The sequence below is a fragment of the Gadus macrocephalus genome, chromosome 12 (assembly GCF_031168955.1).
Source record: "Gadus macrocephalus chromosome 12, ASM3116895v1".
Lineage (NCBI taxonomy): Eukaryota > Metazoa > Chordata > Actinopteri > Gadiformes > Gadidae > Gadus > Gadus macrocephalus.
In genome coordinates, this window is record NC_082393.1 from 21606770 (window position 1) to 21620269 (window position 13500).

The following is a 13500-nucleotide window of genomic DNA, read 5'->3' on the forward strand; positions in this document are numbered from 1 at the left end:
TGCAAACTCATCTGCAAACTGGGCGACAACGCCATTTATTTATAGTCTAGTTTTTCTTCTTTTTTTCAGTCGGTGCTCTGAAGCCTGTAGGCGAGAGGTAAACTTAAGGGGGAATTCAAAGATGTGCGTTATCTGTTTGAACCAAGCGTACCAAGTTATTCCCGAGTCTACCTTAACAAACTGGCCAAAGCGGTCGCCTCCAGCGGGCAGTAAACCGCCGCTGTGCTACGACAGAGGGAAAAGGGCTTGTGGAATGGGGTAAACGAAAGACACCACGGTATGGGGTACAGTTATTTTCCTCGGCCCGATTGTGTGTTGTGTGCTGCCTCGCACCTTACTACAGCATTTGTATAGCAGTTGCAACAAAAGGGTGAGTGTTTTTTCCCAAAATATCTTTGTCGTATGTGTACGTTGGCAAGTTTAAGCCTATATCCTAAGAAAACAGAAATTGTAGTGTATCTAAGTGATTTGCCAATTGTGACTGGACGTCTATTTGATATGTTTGTGCACGTACAGTTAGTTATGTTTCCACCCTTGTGTCGAAGTTTCAATGTTGTAAGAGTAGAGGTCACTAAAGCTATGTGAGTAATGTCATGAAGTTTGACAGCCTGATGACCAATAGCATGTGCCTCTCAAGTGGAAGTGAACGACTAGGCTACTACTACACTCAAAATTGCTACGACTCTACTTATATTATTTGTACATGGCCTTGTGCTAATCATTTTATGAAGACAGATTTGTACGTGGTTTTAGAACTTTGAAATTTATTTTTCTCCGATATCATTTGAAGAGTTTTAATAAAAGTATATTATATGATCAAGTATGCCTTGTACGTTGTGTCCTGACAGATTTAGAGCGATTTGGGGAACTATTTCATTGAAGTTCATTCAATGTGATCTGTTGATTATGTAAAGGACAAAATACAAAAGCCCTTATTGTGTTCCGCAATGGGACCGGCTAATATGAACTGGATACTTTTTAACCCTTTTTCAGAATACAAATGCTAAACGCAATTACAAAACGCTTTTTAGTTGGTATTTAGCAACTTTATTTTCAGTGATTGATTATTTCTCCTCTGACATGGCCAGCCGATGTATGTTGTGAACCTTTTCAGTTAAGACTCTGGTCAAATAATGTAATTTAATCAGCTGATTCTTGCATAACAATATCTATTGTTTCAACTAGGTCTTTGGCTGAAATATAAACTTGTCAATCAGATATTAATACACTTGCAATTATCAACCAGTGCCCTTCAACCACGTCTTCAAACTACCTTGCAGCTACGGCTGAGTTCCCTGTTTAACTTCAAAGCTATCTTTCTAGATAACAGTGATGGAATCACCCGAGCTGGGAGTGGGCTCCCTAAAGGACGCCCTCTTCATTCTGGAGAGCGGGGAGGTGTACAGAAACCCCACAGAGGTCAAAATGAGTCAGATTGTGCTTCCCTGCCACGCCAACCACTGCGGGGAACTGAGCGTTGGACAGCTGCTGAAATGGATGGATTCCACTGCCTGCCTTTCCGGTAAGCTGGTACCATACACACGAGAACACGCGCTACCACTCATTGTCCTAAGGTTGACTGGGAATTCATTAGACCGATGCACTTACTTCTTTGGCATTACTTACAAACAAGCACTTGTTCAGCATTGCACGCTTGGCTGCGTCGTTGTATCGCTGACTGGTCATGGAGGGATTGATTTGCAGTATTTACATGTGAGGCACTGTTGGGTTTCGACCCCAAATGACTCCTTGAGATCAGGGGATGTTTTAATCAGGCATTCATTTTATTTATTTATTTTATCTCTCCAGCCGAGAGACATGCGGGCTGCTCGTGCATCACTGCGTCCGTGGACGACATCCACTTCGAACATACGATAGGGTAAGACCAGGCTGACCTCACATCCACTTCGAACATACGATAGGGTAAAGATTACTCTGACATCACATCCGATTGGTCATAGGTTCTCAATCATCTTTATGTTGTTAATGCGGAGGTAGGAAAGAGATGATAAAAAAAGTACTTAAAAACACAGGCCAAGGACAATTACCAGAACAACTTCTGACCTCATTTTGTCCCAGCCGCAAGGGCTTCCGCCACTATTGATACTGTCCTTGTTGCACAATGTTTACACTAAATAGATACTGTATGCCCCTGTCACCTCTCCAGGGTGGGACAGGTGGTTAGTATCATCGCAAAGGTGAATAGAGCTTTCACATCCAGCATGGAGGTGGGTACACACAACTTATTTTTTTCCCTTAAACCTTAGATTGTCCTTCATTCTATTTTCTGTGTAAATTGTAGTCGGTGCTGTAACGGTCACACTCAACTTAACGAATATCCCCCGGCCCCCCCCCCCCCCCTTGTTCCAGGTGGGTATTTTGGTGACTTGTGAGGACCTCTACATTGGTAAAGAGTGGAAGGTCTGTCACGCCTTCGCCTCGTTTGTGGCAAGGCGCACAGAGACGGGAAAGGTGAGAGAGCAAAGTAACCGGCACAAAAGACAGACGCTTTTACACGCTCCTCAGTCTAGTTTCAGGCATTAAACGTCTCTATTATTTTCCGCTCTCGCTTGACACGTGTGGCTGTCTGTATGTGTGTGTGTGTGTGTGTGTGTGTACTTGTGTGTGTGTCTGTGTCTGTGTCTGTGTCTGTGTGTGTGTGCGCCCATGTGCTTGGCTTGCTTCTGTGCACGTGTATGTGTGTGCACACCCACAGGTGCAGTTGAAGCAGGTGATCCCTCACACCCAGCTGGAGCAGGTGGAGTACAGCCTGGCCGCCGAGCGGCGGCGGATGAGGCTGATCCACGTCGAGACCATTACGGACCTGCTGAGTAACTGCGCGGCGCAGCTAGGTAACGGCGCCAGAAGCACCGCAGTGCAGACGCCAGCTCTCCCAGTGCTGCACCGCACTGTGTGCCAGTACCGCTCTCCCTCACTCAATCACGGTGGATTCTCTCTCTTTCTTCCCCCGCCCTCCCTCCCTCCCTCCCTCCCTCCCTCCCTCCAAGCAGGAGAATGCCAGGAGCACAAGGACGCCATTCCAGCGGAGAAGACGCGAGTGGAGAGTGTGGAGCTGGTGTTACCCCCCCATGCCAACCACCAAGTCAGCACCTTCGGGGGCCAGATCATGGCCTGGATGGAGAACGTGGCCACCATTGCTGCCAGGTGGGCGGGCGCCGAACACCATCTGCACTACTGGAGTACCGAGGTACGGGGAAACAAAAGAGTGGGTTCAAGTTCTTACTGCCGTTCTGCCTCTGTGTTCCTCCAGCCGGCTCTGCAATGCTCACCCAACGTTGAGGTCCATAGACATGTTTCATTTCCGTGGTCCTTCTCACATCGGCGACCGTTTGGTACTGAAAGCGATCGTCAATAACTCCTTCAAGACCAGGTGAGTACACAACAATGTGCTACAACAACGAAAACGAACAAACAAACCACTGTATGCACATAACGCATCAACGTTATATAATATCTGAATTGATCCTAGCCCATTGTTTCGATGTCAAACCTGGATGTATGTGCCTGTCTTGTACCTATTCGCATCCACCTAGTATGGAGGTGGGGGTGTGTGCAGAGGCCTATAAAGGTGGAGAACCTCTCCGTCATATAAACAGCGCTTTTATGACCTTTGAGGTGCTGGATGGTGATAGGAAACCTTGTATGTTGCCACGGATAAGACCTGAACCTGTGGTGAGTTGGGAAATTAGCCACTATTTCTAGCCCTTTTTCAATGCAATAAAAGTTAATTATTTAGAAAACCTGACATTCGTAACACTTTACAGACATGGCAACGACATCAACAGTTGTTATCGTTTAGTGAATTCTGGATTACAACTCCAATTCTTCGTAAACCTCTTACAGGATGGGAAAAGGCGCTACCAAGAGGCATTGGCAAGAAAGAAGATTCGCTTGGATAGGTAACTTCACGTATTACTATCTCCTTACTCAAGATGAGTCATTTGAATGCTCATGATCATATGGGTTAGTTCCTCTATTTTCTTTTAATGTAGTTTTAACCGTTTCCTTTCTTTGTTTTGTTTAAGGAAATACATAATCACCTCCAAGCAGACACAAGTGCCCTTATCCGTTCCCTGGGACCAAAGTAACCAGGTATTGCCATTTCACGTTGCTAACGCAAGCTCTGTAACATTTTGCTATTTCGCATGTAAAACAATTGAGCTTTCATTAAAATCGTGGTTTCTTTGCGCCCCAGATGTACCTGAGCTTAAACAACGTATCGGCGCTGAAGATAATGGTCGCAAAAACAAACTGGGTGTTGACCTCAGAGAAGAATAAGGTCAGTGACGTGTGACACTGAGCTGATAGGGACAGGGAGGTGATATGCCCACCTCTGTCCCCATGACAATGATCAACATACCTCTGTGACTTGATTAGATCATTGTCTTAAACGAATACTGAGTTGTAAAGGGCATGGCCAACAAACTATTTATCCCTGATCAATCTTCCATCTTATGGAATGTTTGTGGTTTTGATTTTATCATCAGAGCCACCAGTGTTGGCAAGTGTCTGTCAGCACCAGTGGTTTACGTTCTAATGCTCATGTTGTGCTGTTCCAGGTCAGTCTGTACACTTTGGAAGAGAACCAGGTGCTGTGTTTTAAGGTGGAGATGAAGGTCGACATCCCAGCAGATCAGACCTTCCACCTGCTGTCGGATCTGAGGAAGAGGATGGAGTGGGACAGGCACTATGAGTGAGTCTGTCACAGCAAGGTTTTGTAAATATTTAAGTGTCCCACAACAATTCAAAATAACAGTTAAAATAATGCTTGAATTGTTTCAACTTCACACTAAATTTATAATATATTATGACAGTGAATATGAGTATTATTATATAACATCCAGGGGATGTCATAATATTATCGACCTGACACTACGTGGCTTTGGTAAACACAAAACGGTGAATAAATCGAAATACATTAGTGATGACACGAAACTGTTAAATTCACTGTAAAGCTCCCCATGCATCGTTTCACATCTCACTATGTTGACAACAGGAAGTGTGAGGTGGTCCTCCAAGCAGATGAGGAAGATACCATTTATCGTGTGGCCTCGCCGTCGATCACTAAAGGGGGAAAAGGTCAAGATTTCATCATGTTGGCCTCAAGGAGGCAGCCATGCGACGCCAGGTATTCCCGAATTGCTTTTAACCTGTCTTGCTACAAGCATGCATATTTCGAGAATTTATTGTTGATGTGTTATTGTAGCCATGTTTTTGCCTTTTTTATTCATCCACTTTTACACCTTATTCTTTTATACGTGTCCCTTTTTTGAAGAGGGCGCTATAAATACATCCCTGATGCAGTGCTGTCATTTTGCCTCCCAACATAGGGACCCGTATCTCATTGCCGTGCGCTCAGTCACCCTGCCCACCCATCCCCCCACTGACGACTACACCAGGGGAGAGGTGCTCTGTGCTGGCTTCTGTATCTGGGAAGAGTCCAGTTCAGTCACCAAGGTGGGCCAAATGACGAGGCGACTTTCTATTATTATGCCCGATTCCTACTCTTTTCCACATTGCTTGCCACGAGTCCACCCGACCCACGTCATCGAACTGCTGTTGTCTTACACAGATCAGAAAAGTGTCTTCTTTTGTGGACCAAAAAAATCCTTTGTTGGTACATTTGAAAAAATAAACAATGTCATATATATATATATTTCTAGCCGTAGAGGAAGTAGTCTTTAGGATGTAAATGTAAAGTTGTATCCAATAGAGAAGACTAGCTTTAACCATTATTTCCCTGTGTGGTTGGTTTGGTTCCAGATCACCTACTACAACCAGGCCACCCCTGGGGTCCTCCCCTACATCTCCAGAGACATTGTTGGGCTTTCCTCCAGCTACTACTGCATCTTCTCCGCCTGCAGTGACTTCCTGAAAGCGAACAAGACCTGCCTAGGAGCTCCACCGCCTCCTCCTGCTGCTCCATAAAAGAAAATGCTGCTGGTCGAAACCTTTTCTTCTCTCGCTCCCTCGCTCCCTCGCTCCCTCCCTCGCTCCCTCGCTCCCTCTCTCTCCTTTCATGTAGGAAACGCTGCATTATAAGGAAGGGGGGGGGGGTAATGTCGGGTGTCCGTACCGTACTTTGGGAACATAGATGATCGAATGTGACCTTTTGACCTTCCAATCTTGCACTAAGCTTGAGATCTTACAAAGGGCGATGATGGGTTTTAACACAGCAGGCCAACTCTATTTAGGCCCTGTCCGCACGGAGCAGATTTTTTGGTGAAACCGCATAAGTCTTGTGCGTTTCGGCTGGCCGTCCAGACGGAGCCGGGCGAATCCGCGTGACGGGGCCTTAGTCCATGATCTGAAGGGCTTGTTTCATTGTTGAAATTACCCATATAATGCTGTAGAAATGCAGGCGAGAACAGAATGTGCTATTGCCTCCAAAAGCTTATTGTTGTGAAGCAATAGCTTTTGTACTCAAAGCAGTAGCTTTGAGTCCTTTTGGACTCAAAGCTTCTTTATTAGAACCAAACTTCCATGATGTGCAATATTAATCCACAAATCGTTACACAATATGTTGGTAGTATATCAGTAATTATGCCTAGTGTACGAAGAGTAATATAAACAAAATTCATGACTTTCAGATTGGCATGTAACCTCATTACATTAGCATTGCGTTACATTTACTCGAGTTTATAGGTGTGAACTAAAAGTATTCTTTAACCAACTGTTTTTCTACCTCGACTAATGTTTGACCTATCTGATCAATGTGTTTAGGTGTTCATGTAAATCATTGTGATCACTGTGTGCAATCTTAGATCTTTATATTTGCGAGAACAATCAATGGGAAAGGCAAATTGCCATCATTCTAATAAAGTGTATGGACGTTAACTTATTATCTTTTCTTTCTTGAATTCCCTTTACATTCATAGCAGTGCATGGCATTTTTCTACTCAAAAATATCTACAACAAAAGGCGTTTGATGGGCTGGTAGCAGTGGTCACAGATGTGTCCCTGCAGGATAGAGGGACAGTCTAGTTGAATTCCAGGAACGTTAATTGCAGAACCTCCACTCGAGCCCCGCTCGCAGTACAGAACCGGTACTGGGTTTGATACCCAAGACCTGCAGTCTACCTGTAGGCATCCCTGAGCTAGAGGCCTTACCCCTACCTGCTCCTTATTATCCTGCATTTTAATGAACCTTTACTAGCTTTGGATAATAGCACTCAAGTGGTTCAAAATAGTAATATGCCTGATTAAGGTCATATTTGAGTCTTGACAACAAAAGTCAATGTGTCAAAAACTACATTAACTTATTAAAGTAATAAAATAATGATTTTATTGTGTAATAGCTTTCATTGTTCTTGTTGACCTGCATGGTAATCCACTCACACACCACTCACACACACGCCAAACTGACGGTTCTCATGGTGCATCTTCTGGGAGTACCTGGACAGGTATCTGTTGAGGTTTCGGGAACCCTGGTTTCACCCTGGACCTGACTACGCTCTTGCTCGTTGCTTGTCTGAGGGCGAGTGCTTTCTGCTGGGCGCTGTATTTGTCCATGATCTTTGACACCGAGGCAAGCCGCCAGCTGAACTCCCTCTCCATCTCCCGCTCTAAGGCCGTTCTCTTCTTCTCCTCAAGGAAGGCGAAGTGCCTCAGCCTTGCGTCCTCCACCTCCCTGTCCAGGCTGACCCTCTTCTGCTGAACGGCGGCCTCCATCAGAGCCCGTTCCCGCCTCCCCTGCCCCACCGCCTCCATCCGTTTGCTCTCTATGAAGCTTTGGCGTGCGGTTTTGGCGCCTTGCCTCCACTCTAAGGATCGGGTCACCTGCTCTGTCTTTAGCTTCATGATCTCAGCTCTGGTCTCCAGTCGTTTTCCACAATCTTTCTCAACCTTGTTAAGAACTCCCTGAGGGCAGAACATCCATCTTTTCTCACTGGCGTCCATGTGTACACCCGTGCAGAAGCCAACGTGTTGTATGGAGGTTCTGGATTTGTTCTCTCGCTGGGAGTGGACGTTCTGAACAGCGCGGTGGGGGACTTGGCTCTCCCGTTGCCGGACAGGGGGCACGTCTCTGGGAGGGTGGACGTTGAGCAACGCGACCTTGCAGCAGTGCATAGGAAACGACAACACCTTGGGAACCTCTTTAGGTTTTCTTCCTGCCGAGTCAACACAAAGAGAATTGAGAATTGAGTGAACCTGGTTGAAGTTGAAAAACTCTCTCGACACGACTTAAACGTGTCACCTCGGACAGTTTCAGGGCTTCCAGAAGGTTCATTTCTTCGGTTTTCCGTTGTGTTTGGCAGAGGATTATTTTTGTTCGTGGCCTCCACTGGTAATTCTATTTGTGAAACCTGTTGGAAAACATAGTAGCTACCGTCAGCCAATGAAATGTGTCCTGGATAGGAGTAAATGATCAACAATGGACAAGGCTAATGACGTACTATCTTTTGAACTGTGGAACATCAGGCGTAGTTACCTCTAGAGTGCCTTGTAGAAGTTTACTCAAGTTCAAAGTTATTCTTCTGGGTTTCACACTGTGATTATTGAGCCTCTGAAACACAATGCCATTTTAGCTGCAAATTATCTCATACATACTTTTCCCTTTGCCATTATTAAACTATTAGAACATACCATAATATAATACATTGGAATAGCTTAATAGTGTCAATGGACATAAAGATCATTAGAAAAATATTTTCATCCAATTCAAATTAAATTCAACTCATTCATGGCAACAAAGTGGGCGTCCTCTTAACTTTAAAAGGTCCTTTCAGCAAAACATTTGACTCACTGCCTCTTCGTGGTAAACATAAGGAGAACAGTATTGGGCAGATCAGGCTGTTATAAATACACAGACATTTATTTACTTTGTTGTCTAGTACAGACCTGCATTTCCTCTTCGCCCAAACAATCACTGCCCCAGCTATGCTGAGTGGTTTGCTCAGCTGCGGAGTCCAATGTAGCATGGGGGCTTTTCCTCTGTTTAGGCCGAGGTACTGCTTTGACTAGTCTGGATATTCAACAGGCAGTATTACAGTAATGAGGAGATGGATTTGATAACATCAACAATCGTTTATTCAATTGCTTAGACAATTTCTAAACTCACCCAAGCCTTTTTCTTGTCAAGTGACCTCTAATCCAACGTTGGATGATGAGAATGGGGCAATATGTTGCCTGAATCCTGTGAATCTCCGAAAGGATTTTGTGAGTTGACTTAATTTCGCCCTGATATTGGTCCTGTGTGTAAAAACACATCAATTAATTCAAAAACGCACTCCTCCTACTTTGTAACTCATCAGGGCACAGCTCTCAATATTTCCAATATTAGCATTTAAATTATACGTTAACGAACGGCAAAGACAAACCAGTGGCGCTGATGGACTACTAAGGTTTACTAAAAGGTTTGGGCTGAAGGCTTTGAACTTTGGGGGGAAGTGGAGACTGGCCAGCTCCTGGTCTGAGATCACGTGGCGGTCCAAGGCCCTCAGTGACCACATGCTGTAGACCACAGTGCATCTGTAGTCCCCCTTCAGACTGAATGGGGTGTCGTAGAGGGTCAGCCCAGTGAGGTTTGGGCAGCCAGCCAAACCCTTGGTGTTCTGTATTGTCTCCATGTGGTTGTCATGGAGATTAAGAAGCTGCAGCTGTCCCAGCTTTGCCCAAAACAACGCATCTGGTAGTTGGACAATCTGGGAGGAAAATAAGTGTTTTTATAAGCCATCATAACTGTTACAAATATAGAGGTACGCCATAACAGAGAGAGTGGTCTATAGACAGAATAGCCTTAGGGCTTAGGGGGTGCTTCATGTTGCATGCAAACCCTTTGAGACTGTACAAAATTGTCTTGACTGAGATTATAGCACATTAGAATATATTTTAGATATACTATAGCAATAGGCCTATGGGAAATAGTGCTAGATGAACTGACCTGGTTACCATTGAGATCCAATTTCACCAAAAGTACACATTCTGCGAGAGCATCTATTGCTGTAATAAAATTGTCGGGCAAAGAGCAGATCCTAAGTGATTGAAATAATCCCAAATCCTTCACATCTTTCAGGAGCAAGTGGCCCAGGCTGGCCATCAGAATGTCCTGAGGATCCGCAGCTGAGACCTCGCTATGGAAACCGTGCCCATGGCCAAGTACCAGGGACTCAGTGCAAGACAGGAGCGCTTTCTGGACAACATCCATGTTCTGAATGATAATAATAAATCAACAAAAAACTCTGTACCTTGAGCGTCTGAGTGATCGAGCGTGTGCTTTTGGTGTTGCCATGGCGACACCACACCACACACTACTCCCTTTCAGTTTCGTTGACACACTTTCAAACAAACACGCTCACGATTTGTTCTCAATTAATGTTGTATCATCGTCATGTTTTATTATTATTAAACCTAAACTTCTATTCATATAGATAACAACAAACATGTTTTAAACAATAACAATAAGCCTGTAAGATGTAGCTACCTGATGGTTTATATAAATAAAATAAAGAGTAGATAGATCAGCTTGTACACAGTTTGTTTATAAAACGTTCGGGTGTAGTTGATGTATTCTGTGCGCCCAATACTAGATGCAGCGTCAACAATGAACCACGTGATCACACCCGGATGTAGAGCGCTATCCGGCGAATGTAAAAGAGAGAAACTGCATTTTCCGGAGTGCTGAACACGTTCATATAATTTAATAACATGAATGACCAGGGCAAACATTTACAACATGCAACGCGGGCAAAGCTAAGAAAATTCAATACTTTGCGTGGTAAGATTGACATAAGGCTAGTACAATAATTCAATAGTGTTAACTGGTGCCTGGTTTGAGCTGCATATTTCATGCTTTATGTATACAGGTGAAGAGGTACAACCTGGGGATTTTTGGGATCTGGTGATTGTGACCGCTGTCGATGAGAGCCAAAGAGTCGCGTACGAACTTCAGATCAAAGACAAAATAGCCAGAAAAGAACTTCCTCTAGGAGTCGAGTATAAAGTTTTCTCAGACCCACCTGGTGCCAAAATAGGTGAGTCCTCGACCTTCCGCGTTGTCGCCTTGTACTGTAGTGCACTTTCAAAGAATACCACTAATATGTTTTTTCTTTCAAGGGAATGGAGGCTCAACCCTTTATGTATTGCAACGGCTGGACAGCATCTATGGGAAGGCACTTGGCAAATTCAGGGTTATCCTGATCCATGCAGGTTTGAAAAGCTAAATTAAGGCAGTGTTTATTACAGTCACATTGCTTATTAACCAAGTCAAATCAATGCTAATTACTGTTTGTAATTATGTGTAGCACAACATTGCGTTGGTGGTATATTTATATTTTGTCCCGTAGGCCTAATGTACGTTTTGTAAGTCATCAAAAGGAAAACATTAGTCACTGGCAAAACGTAATGCTTCTGGTGCTTAAAAAATAAAAGAGGAAAAGCAGATCTTGAATCATAATCTCAAATTCAATGCAAATGTATTCCAAAGTACAGGTTGTAACTCATAAAATAAACAATTACAATTTGCTCAGTGAAATTTGCCATTTCGATATCTCTGCCAATATGACCCGTGGCTATTTTCTTAAACCTTGCCTCTTGTTCCAGGAGGGTTCAGCCAGCGGTTGCCAAACGGCAGTGCTCTGGGGAAGATCTTCACCGCCCTGCCTCTGTGTGAGCCTCTCTACCAGATGTTGGAACTCAAGCTGGCCATGTATGTCGATTTCCCCTCGCAAATGCGCCCTGGCGTTCTGGTGACGTGTGCGGATGACATAGAGATGTACAGTATCTCTGAAGACGAGAGTGTTCGGTTCGACAAGCCCGGCTTCACTGCTCTGGCCCATCCTTCCTCGCTCTCCATCGGAACCACCCATGGGGTGTTTGTGTTGGGGAGCGATGACAAACATGCTCGCGAGGAAATGGAATACGTTTCCTGCCTTCAGTTCCTGCACAAGCCGAGCATCGCGAAAATGCAAGACACGGGTGCCGTTTGTAAAAAGCGCAGAGATAGTATTTCTTTGACTGACGATCAATTCGTCTACACGGACAGCACTTACTATGTGTGCTACACCACTGCACTGCTCCTTCTCTCCCTGCTAAAAGACATCACACCGCTGAGGTGCGAGGTCGACGCCTACGGGGACTTCCTCCAAGCCCTCGGCCCCGAAGCCACCGACGCGTACACTCACGACGGCGCAAACGTCCACAAGCGCGAGGAGAGCCTCGTGGCGGTGCGGCAGAAGATCTTCCGTCGCCTCAGTGGAACTCCGCTGAACGTCATCCTCCTCAACAACTCCAAGTTCTATCACATCGGCTCCACCGCCGAGTACCTCTTCCACCTCACCCAGGACCCGGCGCTGAGGGCTGAGCTGGGCCTGGTCGCCTCGGCCTTCAGCGCCCGTCCCGGGGCCGACGGGCCTCCGGAGAGCGCCGCCGCCGCCGTCTCCTGTGTGATGCACAGTACCCTGGAGCCCAGTTGTTCTGTAGCCCGGAAGACCGTGTTGGAGTACTGCAGACTGGGGGCCAGGGTAACCGTGGGAACAGGCTCCATCCTCAGCGGTTGCTGGGTGGACCAGGGCCTCTGTGTACCCGCCGAGGTCTTCATGCACTCGCTGTGTGTGACGGCCAACCCCCACCAGCCGGCGGCCCAACCCGGGTTTGTCACTGTTTGCTTCGGTATCCATGACGACCTGAAGCGGAGCGTGCAGTCCCCGGCGCACGTGGAGGAGCTGACTTTCCTGGGGTTAAGCCTGACGAAGTGTCTCTCCCATTGGGGGATGGGTGAGGAAGTCCTGAAGTTCTCTGGGGATTGTAGCTTATGGAATGTCTGCCTGTTCCCTGTGTGCTCTGACCTGCAGAGTTCTTTCTCCATGACTCTGGGCCTGCTGCAGGCGGTCCTGAAGGGCTCCACCTTTACCGTACCAAGCACCACCCAGCTCATGTCCATGCATCAGGCGCTACAGCTGAAGAACCTCAAGGAGATGTTGACGTTTCGGAAGGAGCTGTACAACGACATTAAGCAGAAGAGATCTATCCAATGATGGACAGAGTGTATTCATGATTACGTACACAATCCAACGTAGACATTAAGATTGTGTTTATTTGTAAATTCCATATTTACATCTAGACAATTTTTTTCTTCTTTGCTCAGGGACTGCATGCATGTAAACCGCATACAATGGGATTCAAACCAATAATTTTTCCCCTTTTTGATTTAAACCCCCAACAATAATTATATTTGAATAATGTTTTCAATGCCTCCATTTGTATGCTATATTGAATCAAAATGTTTGCTTTTTATAAATGTATTTTTTGCGGACGTTGTACTATTTTTGTGTTTGTCATTGTTACAAATTATAATAAACATCAATGGAAAAGCTACTTTGAAGCTACTTTAAAGCTTGCCACATTGCCTTCTGCCTATCGTACAGCCCTGAGGTATAAGTATGTACGATGTAATAATACAAATACATGGCTCTGGTACATGGACCCACATAAATACATGGGCACTGTTTCAAATGGGGGGTCAGTTGGTGTTGTGTGGCA

The 13500-nt window shown here is 45.3% G+C and overlaps 3 protein-coding genes across 9 annotated transcripts; 2 read left to right on the top strand and 1 right to left on the bottom strand.

Moving 5' to 3' along the window:
• The first annotated feature begins 152 nt into the window (after positions 1-152).
• Positions 153-6858, top strand: acot11b (acyl-CoA thioesterase 11b). Of its 6 annotated transcripts, none has more exons than XM_060067952.1 (16): positions 153-277; positions 1324-1522; positions 1810-1879; positions 2168-2228; positions 2371-2472; positions 2717-2852; positions 3009-3165; positions 3272-3391; positions 3555-3693; positions 3865-3920; positions 4047-4113; positions 4217-4300; positions 4581-4714; positions 5018-5149; positions 5352-5478; positions 5785-6858. In XM_060067952.1, the coding sequence occupies exons 2-16, from the start codon at positions 1333-1335 to the stop codon at positions 5947-5949; spliced, it is 1740 nt and encodes a 579-aa protein (XP_059923935.1). In that variant the 5' UTR covers positions 153-277; positions 1324-1332; the 3' UTR covers positions 5950-6858. The 6 variants fall into 6 exon arrangements, with proteins under 6 accessions (XP_059923935.1, XP_059923937.1, XP_059923934.1 ...); XM_060067954.1 differs by having other exon boundaries at positions 186-370; positions 2723-2852; XM_060067951.1 differs by having other exon boundaries at positions 187-370.
• Positions 6007-10407, bottom strand: lrriq3 (leucine rich repeats and IQ motif containing 3). 2 transcript variants are annotated; one of them, XM_060067949.1, is made up of 8 exons: positions 10209-10407; positions 9905-9963; positions 9342-9665; positions 9083-9213; positions 8863-8986; positions 8453-8527; positions 8219-8327; positions 6007-8132 (listed from the first exon to the last, which is right to left on the bottom strand). In XM_060067949.1, the coding sequence occupies exons 3-8, from the start codon at positions 9588-9590 to the stop codon at positions 7393-7395; spliced, it is 1428 nt and encodes a 475-aa protein (XP_059923932.1). In that variant the 5' UTR covers positions 9591-9665; positions 9905-9963; positions 10209-10407; the 3' UTR covers positions 6007-7392. The 2 variants fall into 2 exon arrangements, with proteins under 2 accessions (XP_059923932.1, XP_059923931.1); XM_060067948.1 differs by having other exon boundaries at positions 9905-10219.
• Positions 10408-10534: 127 nt separating this feature from the next.
• Positions 10535-13335, top strand: fpgt (fucose-1-phosphate guanylyltransferase). The gene is made up of 4 exons (XM_060067950.1): positions 10535-10738; positions 10827-10994; positions 11077-11169; positions 11563-13335. The coding sequence occupies exons 1-4, from the start codon at positions 10669-10671 to the stop codon at positions 12993-12995; spliced, it is 1764 nt and encodes a 587-aa protein (XP_059923933.1). The 5' UTR covers positions 10535-10668; the 3' UTR covers positions 12996-13335.
• Positions 13336-13500: the final 165 nt, after the last annotated feature.

Bases quoted from the DNA above. Each gene is read 5' to 3' on its own strand.
- acot11b (XM_060067952.1), top strand. From the start codon at position 1,333: ATGGAATCACCCGAGCTGGGAGTGGGCTCCCTAAAGGACGCCCTCTTC. The intron at 3,392-3,554 runs GTGAGTACACAA...GCATCCACCTAG, and splicing joins AATAACTCCTTCAAGACCAG to TATGGAGGTGGGGGTGTGTG. The intron at 4,114-4,216 runs GTATTGCCATTT...TTTGCGCCCCAG, and splicing joins CCTGGGACCAAAGTAACCAG to ATGTACCTGAGCTTAAACAA.
- lrriq3 (XM_060067948.1), bottom strand. From the start codon at position 10,168: ATGGATGTTGTCCAGAAAGCGCTCCTGTCTTGCACTGAGTCCCTGGTA. The intron at 9,666-9,904 runs GTCAGTTCATCT...TTTTCCTCCCAG, and splicing joins TGGATCTCAATGGTAACCAG to ATTGTCCAACTACCAGATGC. The intron at 8,987-9,082 runs GTGAGTTTAGAA...TTGAATATCCAG, and splicing joins TTGACAAGAAAAAGGCTTGG to ACTAGTCAAAGCAGTACCTC.
- fpgt (XM_060067950.1), top strand. From the start codon at position 10,669: ATGAATGACCAGGGCAAACATTTACAACATGCAACGCGGGCAAAGCTA. The intron at 10,995-11,076 runs GTGAGTCCTCGA...TTTTCTTTCAAG, and splicing joins CCCACCTGGTGCCAAAATAG to GGAATGGAGGCTCAACCCTT. The intron at 11,170-11,562 runs GTTTGAAAAGCT...CTCTTGTTCCAG, and splicing joins GGTTATCCTGATCCATGCAG to GAGGGTTCAGCCAGCGGTTG.